Consider the following 17,170-nt stretch of genomic DNA (forward strand, 5'->3'; position numbering starts at 1 on the left):
AAAAAATTTGAAACGATTGTGTTTTTAATTTGAATTAAAATGATATTATTTTTCTTTTTATTTTTGATATAGAATAGTTTATTAGAATTGGTTTAGATATAATCTTAATTGGATATCAAATCTTAGTTTTACAATTATCATTGGTTAACAATTTTTTAGAAATTAATTTCAAAATTTTTGACCATAACTAATAAGAGTGATAAATTGAGTTTAATTTTTTGGAAACTAATAATTACTTAAAAGAATTTTACTATCTTTTATTTTTTATTTAAATATATTAATTTTGTGATTACTATTGTACCCTTAATGAATTTATTTAAAAACACTAAAAACCAATGACATCTTATGTAATATTTTACCTTTTATAAGGTTATTTAATATTTAGTGATTCTGAATTAATAGTACAGATGAATAACAGTATTGTTGATTTATACTTTACAAAAAACAACCGTACTATTAATTTAAAAATCAGGCACATGAATCGAACAATGTTTCATAATCGAGCTTGTTTTTAAACAGAATCTAATAAATTAGATTGAGAGGATGTGTGAGTGAAGGAAGGAAAAGAAAAAACATAATTGAATCTCAAATCTTGGGAACTTTCCCACTTGAATCTTGGTGAAAAAAAACTATATATTGTAGACTTTAGTTAGATAGAATAGTAATAGGTTTAAGTTTTCTAACAATGGTTTAAGTTCTACTTTGGCAAAATTGATGGAGAAAGAAATGGAATCGGCGCCCAGATCATAACATCTATATATTTAAAATTCTTCAATGAATCAAGGATATAATTAAAAAGTAAATGAATTAGATTTGAAGGCATGTGGTGTTTACCAAAGCAGAAAAAAATATTTGATTTGCAGAAACTAATAAGAAAGAAATGGAGAAAGAAAGAAAAATAATAGACAGTGAAAAAGATAGGTAGGGCAAAGGCTAAAGGGTATTTTAGGATATATTGTAAATAATATAGAGAATATGAGTTTCTTTTTTGTCTTAAGTTAGTTACTTAATTATAGTTTTATTGTTGGTTATACACTCCAATTTCTCTTTATTTAAATCATTAAAAAAAAAACCAAAGTCTCATTCTCATGCTTATCTTTTTTTTTGTTTTTCATAAGTCTCATTCTTATGTTTATCTTGAACCACGATTTTTTCTTGTGACCACGATCTTTCTGTTTCACGTTCCAGCATAAGTTAACCACTACTAGGGTGTAAGAAATTCTATAATTGTGGAAATTTATTTTGTCTTTAAAGTTTGTTATTAGATTTTAATTACAAATCTTTTATATCATAAACCACAAGTCACCTTATCAATAGAAATGTGCCACATAGATTTTTCTTCAAAAATAAATTATTTAAAAAAGGAACAAAAATAGACGATGCAGAGAAAAAATAAAATTGTGCCAACTGGAATTTGTTCTAATTTAAAAAAGTAACTAAAATTATCAACGCAACTTCCTCAGATTTTCAATTTTTTTTTCTAAATATTTAAAATTAAAATTTTAACAACAAAAGAATCTGAGAACCCCTAAATTTTGTCACACTACACCATGATTATTATCACACGATCTTTGGGAAGTTTGAGATCATCTCGATATTTTTCAAACCGTGTCATCATTCCTCTATAAAAATCCAATTCACGTTTATCAAACAAATCCATATCTTGCTCTTGGTCTCTCCAGCTTTCCATCATTTAAAAAAAAAAAAAAAAATCTCAGATCAATTTATCTTTATTTCGATTGTATGATTCAAGTTTATTGACTTCTCTTGATCTTAGATCCATTTCCCTTTATTTCAGATTTATTGATTTTTTTGGGAAAATTGGAAATAAAGGACAAATAATTTAATTATTGTCCATCTATACATTCTATATTCATGATTGGTCATATATACTTTAATATTGGTCATATATGATTTCATATAATTAAAATCCCAATATGCCCATAGTCTTTTAAAATCTTACTAAACTATTAAAAAAATTCCAAATTAAATTGATTTCTTTCTAAAAACAATTTGGAAAAAATATAGGACAAAATCAACATTTATTTACATTCCATTATTTGTTTTGCCGTAGATAATTTCATATCTTCTTCTTCTTTAATTCTCTTGCTCATGTTAAGCTTTCGTAATTGTTCTCTCCTCTCTAATAACGCCATATTAAATAACTTTTTTTTTCTTCTTCTTCTTCAATCTCTCTCTCTATCTCACTCCCTTGATTTCAATTTCTTTACAACAAGTTCTCTATTACCAACGCCCTTTATTAGTAAGGTTGCTTGCTTGTCACACAGGTCGTCTTTGGCTCGTCACTATAATTTTCCGGGTTTTGAAACAAGAAACTAAACATAATCTATAGGAAAAAATGTTACGTATAAAGAAAAATTCTAATCTGTGTTATAATTTATTCACTTAGGTGTAAAGAATTTTAAAGTATTCAAAATTCAACTAATTTTCCGGGTTTTGAGACAAAAAATTAAGCGTAAGCTATAAGAAAAAGTGTGAAGTATAAAGAAAAATTCTAATTTGTGTTATAATTTATTCACTTAGGTATAAAGAATTTTAAAGTATTCAGAATTCAAATTCTGTAATTTGCAGATGTAATCAAATTTACTATATTCAATTTCCATATTTTAAGATTTTTTTTTTAAAATCTAAATTAGATAGAATGTACTTTCTAATTTTTATAGAATAAAAAAAAAATCTTAAGAATATGTTTTCGAACATTCTTAGAACATGAGTAAATGTTAGAAAACATATTCTAATTTTTGTAGATAAAGAACAAAGTATAGAATATGTATTCTAAAAGTCGTAGAAACTAGTATTCTAAATACCGTAGAACAGAAATGACTTCTAAATTTTGTAGAACATGTAGAGTGTGTAGAATACATAATCTAAATTTTGTAGAACATGTAAGTATATAGAATATACATTCTAATTTCAGAAGACATATTCTAAACTTTATAGATCAAATTTTATCTATCTAAAACGAAAACAAAACAATATATTTTTGACATTTTATATATCTTCATGTCTTCTTTATCATTTTAATACATATTTTTCTTAATCATTTTTGAAACAATTGATTCAATCTTATCCAAGGGGTAGTTTAGGAATAGTTGATATTTGTTCATAGAATTCATATATGGACAAATACTTAAATATTTATCCTTTATTTCCAATTTCCCATTTTTTAAACCCCATAGAACATCAAGTTTCATTACATCTACAGTTATGAAGAGAAGACGTGAGTTTCAATCCACTTTTTTTTTGTTTTTATTTTTTAATTAGTTTCACTATGCTCTTTTTTAAATAAATAGAAAAATCTGTTTAATGCTCAGAGTTTGAAACAAGTGCAGCGATTAAGGAATTAATTACAGGAAGAAACCGAACAACACTCATCTCTGTAGTCGAAAGCTTCTGATCAAGGAGACAAGATTAAGGTGTCCCAAACGTAACGCACATCTTCTCTGTCACATAAAAGTATGTTTATCTACCTAAAATCCATTTAAGGTTCAAGAACTTCTCTCCGACATAATAGTTATGGAAGGGTTTCTAAGCTCAAACAAGAGATCATTATGCTACATTTCTATATGACTCAAGAAACAATACGAGAGAAGACTCGATGTGTACAAACCTCACGTTATTTTTCATTTCCATGTGTATATTAATAATATTTCTCATGTATATGTGCTATCCGTTCTAAGAGAGCAATATATCAATACATTTAGAATAGTTGTTTTTTTTCTTTCCGTGTATTTCATTTTTTATATTATAAAATTCATCGTTATCTGTTATCTATTATTTATTGCGATACAAAATTCAATGATTTGATTTATTATTGTCTCAAAGTTGTTTGAAAAATCGCTAGACGCTAGTCGAGCGTTTAGTATGGACCTAGCGATTAATCGGAAAATCGGATTAAAATCGGGGATTAATCGGAGACTAGTTTTAGGGTTATTTTAATATTTTATAAATATATTAATCTAATATTATTTTCAAAATTGCAGTAAACACATAAAAATATATTTTAAGGCAAATTTTTATGATTTTTTAGTTAAAAATTTATGATTTTTATTAAAATTTGAACAAAAATTGGTAAAACATCACAAACTACCAATTCAAATGTTTGAATAACAAAAAAAAAGTTTTTTTTATATTTGCAATAAAAAATAATCGGGATTTGTAAATAGGCGAAAATAATCGGATTAGGTGGGAATTAATCGGATTAGGCGGAGAGTAATCGGGTGATTGATTTTTTTAAGGGATTAGTCATTAATTGAGGCGGAGAGGGTGGGCCTAGCGATTAAGCGGGGAGTAATCGGGTTAGGCGGGGATTTTTAGAACAAGACTCAAACATGTAATAATTCAATAATTCTTTTTAACATGCTTAAGAAATCATCGGTATTATATCTATGTTTTAGTTAGATCGTAAATACGTAAAATTTAGATTTTACAAAACAAAAAATGCTACCTAATATAAAAAGTAACTACCCGTCCATAGGACGGATCATAATTCTAGTTTATTATAAATGTTCTACACTAATTATATATATATCTGCCCTATGAGTATCCCATAAATGTCTTGATAAAAAACTTTAATCGTATAATTTTTCCTTTTTACTATTTTAATATTTTTAAAATTTTCATTATTTTAAGGATATTTTTATGTTAATTTTCCATTAATTGTTTTCTATGTTTTATTTCATCTTTTGAAGATCTTCTTTGGACGTAGCCACGTAGGTATTGATTTCTTTTTGTTTGCGTTAAGATCATATTATTATGTTCATGTAAATGACCCAAATTGACCCTATTAAAATCACAAATTAAATTTTTTTTTTATCTTAAAAGTTATATAATATTTAATTTTAAAAAATTCAACTAATGATAACTTTTAATGTGTGATTAAACGTTATTATTTAATATTTAATTTTAAAAAATTCAATAGAATAGAAATGGTCACATTTTTTTTAGATTAGTTACATTTATTTCTATGTTGGAGTTGTTGAGAAAATTATTCTAGTTGTCGTTCAATAATTGAATGTTTTCTTCAGATCATTAGAGTAGCGCGTGAACCTATGTTATTATCTGATTAAATTAAAGAATGTGATTTGGCACTTGGGCCTTTTGTTCGATTAAAGAATGTGACTAGAACTTGGGCCGTAGGTTAAAACTTTCCTCAGCCCATGTGTGTGGATAAATAACAAACTAGTATTTGAGTGATTTATATTTAGTTAACTTTCGTGAATCGTGATTTAGCATTATCGAAGTCATAAGAAATTTTTTTAAGTTTTATAATTATTCTAAAATTTGCGTATTCAAAATTTTTAAGTTTCGGTCAAAGTTCAATTCAGAACTTATTAATAACAAGAAGAGCCATCGACAAGGCCAAGCGAACAAAGCTAACTGCCTTATATATAAAATCGGCTTCATTTTTTGCAAAATTGTTTAAGTTCAATGAGAGTGAGAGGTGCACAGTTTGAGTTCCTATCTTTATTTTCAATATTTTTCAAAAATTTTTTTAACTTTCTTTATAAATAATAGGCCTTTTTTTTTTTTGCTTCTGGCCTTCAAATTCTCGGGGACGGCTCTGATAATAACTAGTAATATTTTTTTTTGTTAAGCAATGCAACAATATTAAGTTTAGAAGATTAAATATTTGTTAATTCCATATGAACATAGTTGGCTTAATTAAAGACTCATCTAAAATTTGAATAATTTATCACAATTTCATCTCTAAATGTACACAACTTATTTTGTGAAATGCCTTCTCAAACAACACAATGTTATATCGATTTCAAGACACAGAATTGCTCAGTTTTATCTCTTTGGCCACATGAGTATAGATCTATTGTTTACGGTCAATTTAAAAACTTGGGAGAACCAAACCCGTAGAATACTTTGTCCCAGAGATTAGTTATAGACTCCTCTATGTATCTAAAATTTTTCCTGAGTTATATATAAAAAAAAAAAGTTATATCGATTTTTTATTTCCAGGTTTACTAGTTGTAATCTATTTATATTTTGAACTCATCTTCTATATAGTCATAATTAAGAACGATCGACAATATCTCATTTGATTTTCTCAACCAATCTCTAATTTCATTGACTTTTAACGACTCGTCCAGCATTATTGGATACTGAGATATAATAGATTAAATTTGTTCTTCAAATAATTTTATAATCTTTTGACTCAAACGACCAAAATCCAATATTCATTTTTTTTTCTTTTCAAAATCCAATATTCTGTATGTACGGCGTGTTTGTGCAAACGTACATTTCCAAAGCTAGCTAGTATTAAAATTTTAAAGCCACTTGACCAAGCATTACTTAGCACAATTCAACTAAAAAATAAAATTTTAAAGCCACTTGATTCTAACTATCATTAGTAGGTCTTATAACAAAATATAATAGATATATTATGTTATTGTAATCATATAACAAAATTAGTTATAAACAGTGTGTTTATTAATGGTGGCTGCACGGTTTCAAAACCAACACGACTAAAGTCTGACGGGCAGAGAAAAAAAAAAAAGAGAAAAAAATTAAAAAATTAAAAAAAAAAAGGTGCCGTCTTAACATTTATTAAAGGGTTTTCTACAAAACAACCCTCTAAATCAATTTCGTTTGCAAGTTTACTCTTCAATTCCGAATTATGCAAGTCAACACTACAATCTCAAAAGTCACCCGCCGCAATACTGCCCTACCGTGTAGCACAAGTGCCAAGTCATCACTACACGGGAGGACAGTATTGCAGATGACTTTTAAGATTGTAGGGTTGACTTGCATAATTCGAACTTAGAGGGTAAACTTGCAAACAAAATTGACTTAGAGGATTGTTTTGCCGAACCTTTTATTAAAACATGTCGTATTCTGTGTGACGTTTAGTAACAGTAGGTGGAAGTAATGTCAGCGAAGTACTTTTGTACGAATCATATGTCAACCACGGGCTTCTGATCTCGAAGGTCTTAAGTGCATGGTCTCACATCAAGATGAGTTCAAGACCTCTAAATATGGATCGTCCTTCAAGAACTACTAGAATCAAATATTGAAACCATTAAACCGTTTCTTTTAACTGCGATCAAAATTTTAGATTAATAATTCGGCACAACTCCTAAGCAAAAAAAAAAAAAAAGATACTGGAGTAGCCTTGCCTTGGCACATGAATTGTCACATATCTTGTCTTCACAAAAATATGGATCATAATTGTAAACCTAAAGTTCGTTAAGAAGACAAGAATCATAAAGTTCGTGATATCTTGAAAATCTAGTGTTTGTATACGTTTATTTTTAGTGTTTTGAGTCCAATACAAGTATACAACGTGTATGTGAACAATCAAATATAACCCAAAGTTTCCACGTGAAAATTTAGGCAAGTGGTCCACTCCCACGTGAAGTCGTCAACTGATAGCTCAAAGTTTTTAAAACCGAATAAAAACCGGTAGTGTACGGTAGTCATAGTATTCAACGGAATTGAACCACAAAAAAGTAAAAACTAACATTAAGAATGCAAGATACTTTATGAAAGTAAATGATAATTGTTTTGGTTTTTCTTCTAAAAAACAACCTAAAATGATAAAGTTAAAATTAGTTAAACAAGAACTAATGAATTCGAACAAGCACGCAAAAAACTAATATCAAATTTAAAGAAAAATAAAGCAAGAAACAAGTGAAGTGATAACCTAAACAATTGGAAATTAAATAAAACAAGCGAATTAAGTGTAATGGTAATCAATTCGGGCAAATCCGAGTTGATGCATGATGCTCAAACAATCTACAAACGTTAATCTTTAGGCCTTAGATCACTAATTTAGACTAATCCACTTCCATGACATTAGTTATATATATATTTGGTCGTAATCAAATGTAAGAATGCATTAAAATCACAAGTAGTCTACATAGATAATAATAAACATCATAATCATCAATTTCCATTGGCAAAATATGTAAAGCACTTATGAAACTCAATCCGGCATTTCATCGAATATCTTGGGGGCATAAAATTGTTGAAGCTCTAAACTAGTTTGATAAGCAATAATCTAGCCTTAAATACACTTTGTAAGCATGGATCAATTGAAATATATCCCTACGTACCACAAACCAACCATTATTCACCCTAATCTACCATACATAAAGTTCCAAAGAGAACTACTCACTAGCTAGTCTCCATGAAAACACAAATACCCATGATGCTCCTTCCGTTTCATAATATAAAATGTTTTGGAGAATTTTTCTTTGTTTCACAATATATAATGTTTTCAAGTTTTTATGCAAATTATAGATTAATTTAATATTTTATGAATTTTTATATTATGTTGTCTCTTTCATGATTGGTTGAATATTTTTAAACTAAATATTTCTTAATCTGTATGTTTTTAGCTAAAACATTTATTATTTTGAGGCGCAGAGAGTAATATTTTGCATAATCACAAGAATTTATATAAAAGAAAAATAAATCTAAGATCAAAAGCCTATAAATCATATAAAACTCAACAAGAATCTCATGAAAATGTTTAGAAATGTAAAGGAGGTTATGAGTATTCAAAATAAACATGAGATGTCTAAAACTTATTTATACATAATCGAACCAGATTAACCTAATACAAACCGGATATAAATGAGTTAAGATCGACCTTGAGGTTGATTAAATGTCCCATGAAACTTCTAGTTTTGATTGATTGATTAACATGTCGATTATGCTCAAATCCGTAACATTGCTAGCATCCAATCGACTTATTGATCGACTAATCAAACATGTTGATCGACCTGCATGTCAATCACGGTCTCTTCCTTCTTGTTCATGCTTATCTTCATCCTCTCGTGATTTCTCCTTCATTCATTTGCCTCATTTTCACTTATTTTTGATTCAAAATGCTCCAAAGAACCTTCATTTTCCACGATGCAGTACTCCCTAATCTAATAATGGTTAAATGTATATGTATATGTTCCTAATAATAGCTAAAAATGAATGAAAATGAAGAGAAACAATAAGCTAAAACCGTCAAATTAAATACGCAACACATCATCCACAATCAATTTATTACTAAAATTTGACATAATTACCTCATTAATAATGAACTAATTCTAAATATGCTTATGTCTTTCATTTAGGACGAAAAGTAAAAAACAATAATACTCCCTCCGTTTTTCAAAGATTGATTTTCTGAGTTTTTATTTTGTTTTCAAAAGATTGATTTTTAGAATACATTTAATTGCTTTCTCTTTTTACGAAAAAGGTAAATTAATGACATGCATGGAAAAAATAATTTATATTAGTACAGTCAAAGAGTAGTTATTACTCTTGTGTCAATTTATATGTGAGTAAAGGTGCTTGTACGTACAACATCCACCATTATTTTACAGTTTTTTTATTTACAGTTTTTTTTTTCTCAAAAAATTCAAATGAATCCAGAACATCATGGCATGGAAAAAGTGAAGCAAGGAGAAGAAGTTGAATCAAAAAATGTTCAACTGATTCACAAGGTGAAATCTAATTCCACCAAGGAATTTGATTTAAACAAGAAGTATTCTGAAGAAAAAGAAGAATCAAGAGACGTGTATCGGATGAATTAGAAAGAGAAAAAAAGAATGTTGGTAGTGTTGGGAAACAAAAAAGAGTAGACAAATAAGTACTAAAATGAAATAATCATGCTGTCTTAATCTGTGTGCAAAACTCAGAAAATCAATCTTTAGAAAACAGAGGGAGTAATTTGAAAATTTCCCTTAGAAAAGGATCGGCACATGTGCCTTGGTATACATACTTGGCAACTGATCAACTGATGCATGCCATTAAAACTTAAGCTCATGGCAGGTAAGGACAACCACCACGTGCAAGAAATAATTACTCTAGCATCTCATTTTTTTGTTTTCTCTCTATAAAATGGCTTATGTCAAATTAACCAAAACTCACATTTGTCTTAGCGGAAGAGAGAACGAAAAATGGGATATCATGTCGTTCGTAACGCACAAAAACCACACGTAGTTTGTGTTCCCTATCCGGCTCAAGGCCACATCAACCCTATGATGAAAGTAGCTAAACTCCTCTACGTCAGAGGCTTTCACGTCACCTTCGTCAACACCGTCTACAACCATAACCGTTTCCTTTGGTCCTATGGGTCGAACGCCCTTGACGGGCTTCCGTCGTTCCGGTTTGAGTCCATTCCTGACGGTCTGCCAGAGACCGATATGGACACCACACAGGACATCACAATCCTTTGCGAGTCCACCATGAACAACTGTCTCGCTCCGTTTAAGAACCTTCTCCAACGAATCAATGCCAGAGATAATGTTCCTCCTGTGAGTTGCATTGTATCTGACAGTTGTATGAGCTTTACTCTTGATGTTGCGGAGGAGCTTGGAGTCCCGGGGGTTCTTTTGCGGACAACCAGTGCTTGTGCATTCTTGGCTTATCTACACTTTTATCTCTTCATCGAGAAGGGTTTATCTCCCCTAAAAGGTACGTATTCTTACATAAATTATTAATTAGTTGATGTTATAATTTATGTATATTTTTTTAAAAAAGGAAATTAACGTAAGTGCCTATCCTAAAATATGCGTAAAAACCCTTTTACGACACTACGAGCTCGGTGAGTTTAATCTACGAGATCGTTTGTATATTGTACGTGCCTATCCGTAGACTATAGTAATACCTAACCTAGGTTTTTGAGTAATGCATCAAATTTTGTGTAGTGCGGTCCTTTAATATTTATTAACTAATATGGGGAGACTAATTTGTATAAATAAATGGTGATTGATTTGGCAGATGAGAGTTACTTGACGAAGGAGTACTTTGACATTGTTATAGATTTTATACCGTCGATGAAGAATCTAAAACTAAAGGATATTCCTAGCTTCATACGTACCACTAATCCTAATGATGTTATGCTTAAACTCGCCCTCCGCGAGACGGCGCGAGCTAAACGTGCTTCTGCTATCATGGTAAATTCATTTGATGACCTTGAGCATGACGTTATTCAGGCTATGAAATCCATTTTACCTCCAGTTTATTCAATTGGACCACTTCATCTCTTAGCAAACCGGGAGATCGAAGAAAGTAGTGGTATTGGAATGATGAATTCGAATTTGTGGAAAGAGGAGATGGAATGTTTGGATTGGCTTGATACTAAGGCTCAAAACAGTGTCATTTATATTAATTTTGGGAGCATAACGGTTTTGAGTGCGAAGCAGCTTGTCGAGTTTTCTTGGGGTTTGGCAGGAAGTGGTAAAGATTTTTTGTGGGTGATCCGACCAGATTTAGTGGCCGGGGAGAAGGCGCTGGTTCCACCAGAGTTTTTAAAGGAGACCACAAACCGAAGTATGTTGCCGAGTTGGTGTCCTCAGGAGAAAGTTCTTTCTCATCCGGCAATCGGAGGGTTCTTGACTCATTGCGGATGGAACTCGATTCTAGAAAGTATCTCGGGTGGAGTTCCAATGGTGTGTTGGCCATATTTTGCTGACCAACAAACAAATTGTAAATTTTGTTGTGATGAATGGGAGGTGGGAATTGAGATCGGTGGAGATGTGAAGAGAGAGGAGGTTGAGGCGGTTGTTAGAGAGCTCATGGATGGAGAAAAGGGAAAGAAAATGAGAGAGAAGGCGGAAGAGTGGCGGCGCTTGGGGGAGGCAGCGACGGAGCATAAACATGGTTCCTCAGCTATGAATTTTGAGATGGTTGTGAGCAAGATACTATTGGGACACAAATATGAGGATTAGCTAAAATATAAGATGGTCACATAAATGTATTATTTATAGAATAATTATTAAATGTTTTTCGTGTTTTTATCATGTCTGAGACTCTCTTAGTTTCATCTTATAAGATATTTTATAAAGATATTTTATAAAGAAATATATCAATTTGTTTGATGTTTTTAAATTTTTATGTCAAATTTTATATTATATTAGTTTGTTTTATTTGATATTATGTGATCATTTTATATTATGTAATGTCTATATTCTATACCATAGTCCATCCATAAGTGAAATGTGGCTTGTTTAAAAAATATTTTTGTATAAAAAGATATAGGGAATCTTTCCAAATCTACCACATTTTGAAATGTGGCATTCCAAATCTACCACATTTGGGAAAAACTTTCCAAATGTACCACATTTTATTGCCACATGCCTAAATCCGGACAAAATTGCCCTTGATGGAGAGAGAAGTGTGTCAGAGAAAGGGACAACTTGGGACAAGAGGGAGCAGTCTGCATTTAATGCTACACGTTTACAATTGTTATCTTAATATATTAGATAATATTAAATTAAAATCGGGGACAAGTTCATATGGAATGAGTAATATAATTAGATCGGGGACAAGTTCAGATCGAATGAGTAATATAATTATATCGGGGACAAGTTCATATGGAATGAGTAATATAATTAGATCGGGGACAATTTCAGATCGAATGAGTAATATAATTATATCGGGGACAAGTTCATATGGAATGAGTAATATAATTAGATCAGGGACAAGTTCAGATCGAATGAGTAATAGAATTAGATCGGAGATAAGTTCATATCGAATAAGTAATATAATTAGATCAAAGACAAGTTCATATCGAATGAGTAATAAAAGTAGATCATGGACAAGTTCAGATCGAATGAAGTAATATAATTATATCGGGGACAAGTTCATATAGAATGAGTAATATAATTAGATTGGGGACAAGTTCATATCGAATGAGTACTAGAATTAGATCGGAGACAAGTTCATATGAGAATAAACCCAGATCTAAATGTGTAGAATTAGATCAAAGACAAGTTATGATCGAATGGGTAATATAATTAGATCGGGGACAAGTTCTCATCGAATGAGTAATATAATTAGATCAAAAATTGAGCATGATGATTTTTATCATCTAATTCTCTTGATTGTCCATCGCCAGATGGTGTAGTTTTGTCAGCAAAAAATCTGGATTTACTCGGGGACAACTAGATCTTTCTGTTATTCCGCAATAGAAGGGAGAAAAGTTTAATAATCCGGGTAGGTAAAGACAATAGTGCTCAACTAATCTGTGGACCAGAATAGATGATGTGAAATCTATATAAAATTCAAAACTTTTAAACGAGAACAATTGGGGGACAAGATGTGAGATTCATGATAATAGAGCAGGATGATTAAATCGGGGACAAGATCTAGACGCAACAGAAAATTTCCAATCGAAGACAAGATTTCGAGACAAAACCGAAAGTTAATTGTTTAGTCTCATGAGAGATATTGTTTCTCTGTTAAAGCGCACGTGTCTCGAGGGATGAGAGATAAATAGAAAAGCAAAACAGTTAAGAGAAGTCAAATCGTTGCATCGTGGAGCGCGAAAACTGCTTCAACAAGAGAGGGTAAAATTGTAACTCCACAGACAAAATGTGGTAGGATTGGAAAAGAGTTTCCAAATGTGGTAGATTTGGAAAGATTTTGGAGAAATGTGGTATATTTCTTAGTTTTTCCAAAGATATATACTAAAGAAAAAAATTGAGCAAAATTATGTTTCCGGTAAAAAAAAAAGAAATTATCTTCCTTTCCAATATAGTGATATAATGCATATAAAAACATTATATCATTCTATTTAAAATTTTGGCATTTACATTTCGTTTTCATTAATTTTAATTTGTGATGTCAATCTATACTATTAATTGGGAATCACTAGAAAATAAAGAACTTTTTTTTGTTGTAGAATATTACATCAAATGTCATTGATATTTTTGAATTTGAAAAAGGAAACAAAATAATTGGAAAATGGTATTTGTGTCCATTTGATATTTGTTTTTTTAAAATAAAAAAAAATCTGAAATTAAATCAACAAATTCATAACTACCCAATATTTACGGAAATCGTTTAAAGTAGTTTCTATAAAATCAACAAATTAATAACTACCCAATATTTATGGAAAATTTTTAAAGTAGTTTCCATAAAAAAATCTAACTATTAATTTCAAAATTGATTATATGTAAACTTATTTAATTTCGTAATATATTTTGAGATATTTCCGGAAACAAACAAAATAAAAATCAATTTAATATCATCATATAATTTAGATTTAAATCTATTTTTAAGAAATTATACTAATAAATTTTGATTAGTATAGATGGAAAGAAAAAAATTTGAAATTGTATATATGTTTACTTATTTAATTTGGCAAGGTAATGTTAAATATTTCTTGTAACGACAGTCCTGTTTAATATAACTAAAAAAATAACAAAGCCTAATTTATTTTTGATTTTTAAAATTTCCATAATAAAATCATACTAATTAATTTTGATTAGTTTAGATGGAAGAAATAAAAAGAAAATTTGATTGTTCCAATGTTTTAAAAAACAGTTATTATATTTCCCAAAATATAATCTAAACTAAATCTTTTTTATTTTGAAATATAGAATATTCCTCAAATAAATTACAAATTTTATATACATCATAATCTCAAAAATATTTTGTAATTTGAATGCAATGCATGAGCCCTAGACAATCCAAACTTTCATCTCATGTTTTGATTTATTTTTAATTAAATATACTAATGTCAAAAGATCAGTAAATATATATTAGGCTAATAAGACTTTATTGTTAGCCCATAAAATGTTGCCCACTACTACATAAAAAAAAACTATGTATCATTACATTAAAAGTGTGAGACCATATAATAATATAATTAGTTTAAAGATTAATTTAGGAAATTATTATTACAACAATTAAAAAATTATTATGTGTTTTCCCATGGCTAATACACAATTCTCTTAAAACATTTACATAGAATCCTTCACTAACCTTAATTTTACCCATTTACACCAAACTATTAATAAAATACTTAAAATAAAATTGTTACCGTAACACTACTTTACATCATTCAAAACTATAATATTTTCATATTTCATGTAATTTTTCACTATTTTTCAATTTAAAATTTTTAAGATTTGCAGTTTCATAAAATTCGTGCGGGTTCAAGTTTTATATAAAAACAAAACTTCGTGTAGATTAAAGAATGTGATTTAGCAATTGGGCCTATTATTTGATACGAGAATGTGATTAGAAGTTGGGCCTTAGGTTTGAACTTTTCTCAGCCCAAATGTCATGTGGATAAGGATAATTAACAAACTAGTTGTATTAAGCATGTACTGTGAACTGATGTACAATACCAAATCGTGATTTAGCATTATCGAAGTCATAATCAATATTTTTTAAGTTTTGTAATTTTATAACTATTCTAAAATATGCGTATAACAAAGGTATCAAATTCAAAACTTTTTAGTTTTGGTCAAAGTTGAACTCATACCTTATAAACTAGATTTGAACCCGCGGTACACCGCGGGGCTATAATTTTTTAAAAGAAAATCTAAATATAATTAGTTTTGTTTATTAATAGAGAGTATAATATAATATTTCGACCTATTTTATAAATGTACCATCCATATATCTATATTAATAGTTTTGAGTATATTAATTGTGTTTTAGGTTTAAATGGTATATCTATATATAGTTATATACACTTAAACGACATTTGGCTTTCTTCTTCTTTTTGCGTCAGTTTAAGAGAAAGATTTTTCTTGCGGTACACCGCGGAGCTATTATTTTTTTAAAAAGATTTTTCTTCCTTAAACTTCCAAATCTAGATTTTACCCCGCGGTACACCGCGGGTCGATTTTTTTACAACAAAAAAATTATTTTGCAAAATTTTAAGTTGTATTTGTTTTGTTAATATTGTTTATTTTGTTTAGTGTTTCTGATTTTATAATTAAATTTTGATTTTTAATTCTAGGATTTCATCCATCGTATATTGTTTAATATTGTTTAATATTAATATTGATCTAAACCTGTTGCACTATATAACCCCGTCCCGTAAAATTAAACATCATTTGTTATTTTTTTTGAATAATATTTTTTATCCACTACTGGTCGCAGGTTCATGCGGATAAGCCCGTAGAGAGTTGCGGATTTGCGGGTCGACCCACCAAAAGAGAAGCTATCTTTTGAAACCTTTTGTTTTATTTAGAGGTTTTGAGAAAATATCCCTAAAAATAATTTTCATTATATGAAAAAAAAAAAGTAGAAGAAATTGTAATATCAACATTCCCGATTTTTACATCACTCGTTACTATTAATTTTTTTTTTTGCAGATAAAAATCAGAAGTTAACTAAGTCGAGATTTTTAAAAAGATTGTGTAGAAATTTTTGGTAAATTGTTGAGAACATATTTGATTTCAAAATCTTTACTTAAATAGATAAAGAAAGATTTTGTAGAGACTTTTACTAAATATATGAAAAATGAATTTCATTTAAAAATTTTTACTTAAATAAAATAAATCTAAATAATTAATGCTAATGGCATGCCATTGTAAATACTTCTCAACTTCAGGATTTATTTGCTAATTGTGATCCAAAAATGTATATATAGATAACAACTAGGAAAGTAACAATATTAATTAAGGTTAAATATTTGTTAATTCCATGGGCACGTACTTGACTTAAAGACTCATAAACTTTTGGTTAAACTATCACAATTTCATCTCTCAATAAAAAAATAAAGATGGAGAATTATTTTCATAATTGTGCCTTTTCAAACAACGCAAAGTTATATTGTTTTTTTTTTTTTTTTAATTTCCAAGTTTGCTAAATGTAATGTATTTTTATTTTATCTCATCTTCTAGATAGTCATAAGGACGATCGACAATATCTCATCTTATCACCCTATAATTCCATTGACTTTTAACGACTCGTCCGGCATAATAGGATATTATATATTGAGATATTCTAATAGTTTAAATTTATTCTTCAAATAAGTTTTTAATTTCTTGACTCAAAACGACCAAAAGGCCAAACTCCAATATAAGTAAGGCATGTGTTTATGTAATGTACTTTTTTTTTGTAAAGGTACTAGTATTAAAATTTTATGCAAAGCCACTTGACCAAACCAATCATAACATATTTCGAATATATAACACATTAAAATTTTCGAGATCTTTCGTTGCAATTTTCCGATGAATTCATATAAGCTTTAACAACGAATGGGGTGGATTTGGATGACTGATTGTTTATTAACGGTGGTTGCACGGTTTCGAAATCAACACGACTAATAACGTTTACTAAAACGACGTCGTATTCTAAGTGATGTAAGTAGAAGTAAAGTCAGCCAAGTACATTCGTACGAATCATATGTCAACAAGGTCGTATTATTCATCAGTCATCACATTACGAT

General features: G+C 29.2%; 1 protein-coding gene across 1 annotated transcript; it reads left to right on the forward strand.

Moving 5' to 3' along the window:
* The first annotated feature begins 9,889 nt into the window (after positions 1-9,889).
* LOC9327177 (UDP-glycosyltransferase 85A1) lies at positions 9,890-11,777 on the forward strand. Its single transcript, XM_002891069.2, has 2 exons — positions 9,890-10,449; positions 10,756-11,777. The coding sequence occupies exons 1-2, from the start codon at positions 9,933-9,935 to the stop codon at positions 11,703-11,705; spliced, it is 1,467 nt and encodes a 488-aa protein (XP_002891115.1). The 5' UTR covers positions 9,890-9,932; the 3' UTR covers positions 11,706-11,777.
* The last annotated feature ends 5,393 nt before the right edge of the window (positions 11,778-17,170 follow it).

The sequence above is a fragment of the Arabidopsis lyrata genome (genome assembly GCF_000004255.2).
Source record: "Arabidopsis lyrata subsp. lyrata unplaced genomic scaffold ARALYscaffold_1, whole genome shotgun sequence".
In the NCBI taxonomy this organism is placed as follows: Eukaryota; Viridiplantae; Streptophyta; class Magnoliopsida; order Brassicales; family Brassicaceae; genus Arabidopsis; species Arabidopsis lyrata.

Excerpts from the sequence above, each read along its gene's own strand:
- LOC9327177 (XM_002891069.2), top strand. The coding sequence starts at position 9,933 with ATGGGATATCATGTCGTTCGTAACGCACAAAAACCACACGTAGTTTGT. Across the intron at positions 10,450-10,755 it reads GGGTTTATCTCCCCTAAAAG|ATGAGAGTTACTTGACGAAG; the intron begins GTACGTATTCTT and ends TTGATTTGGCAG.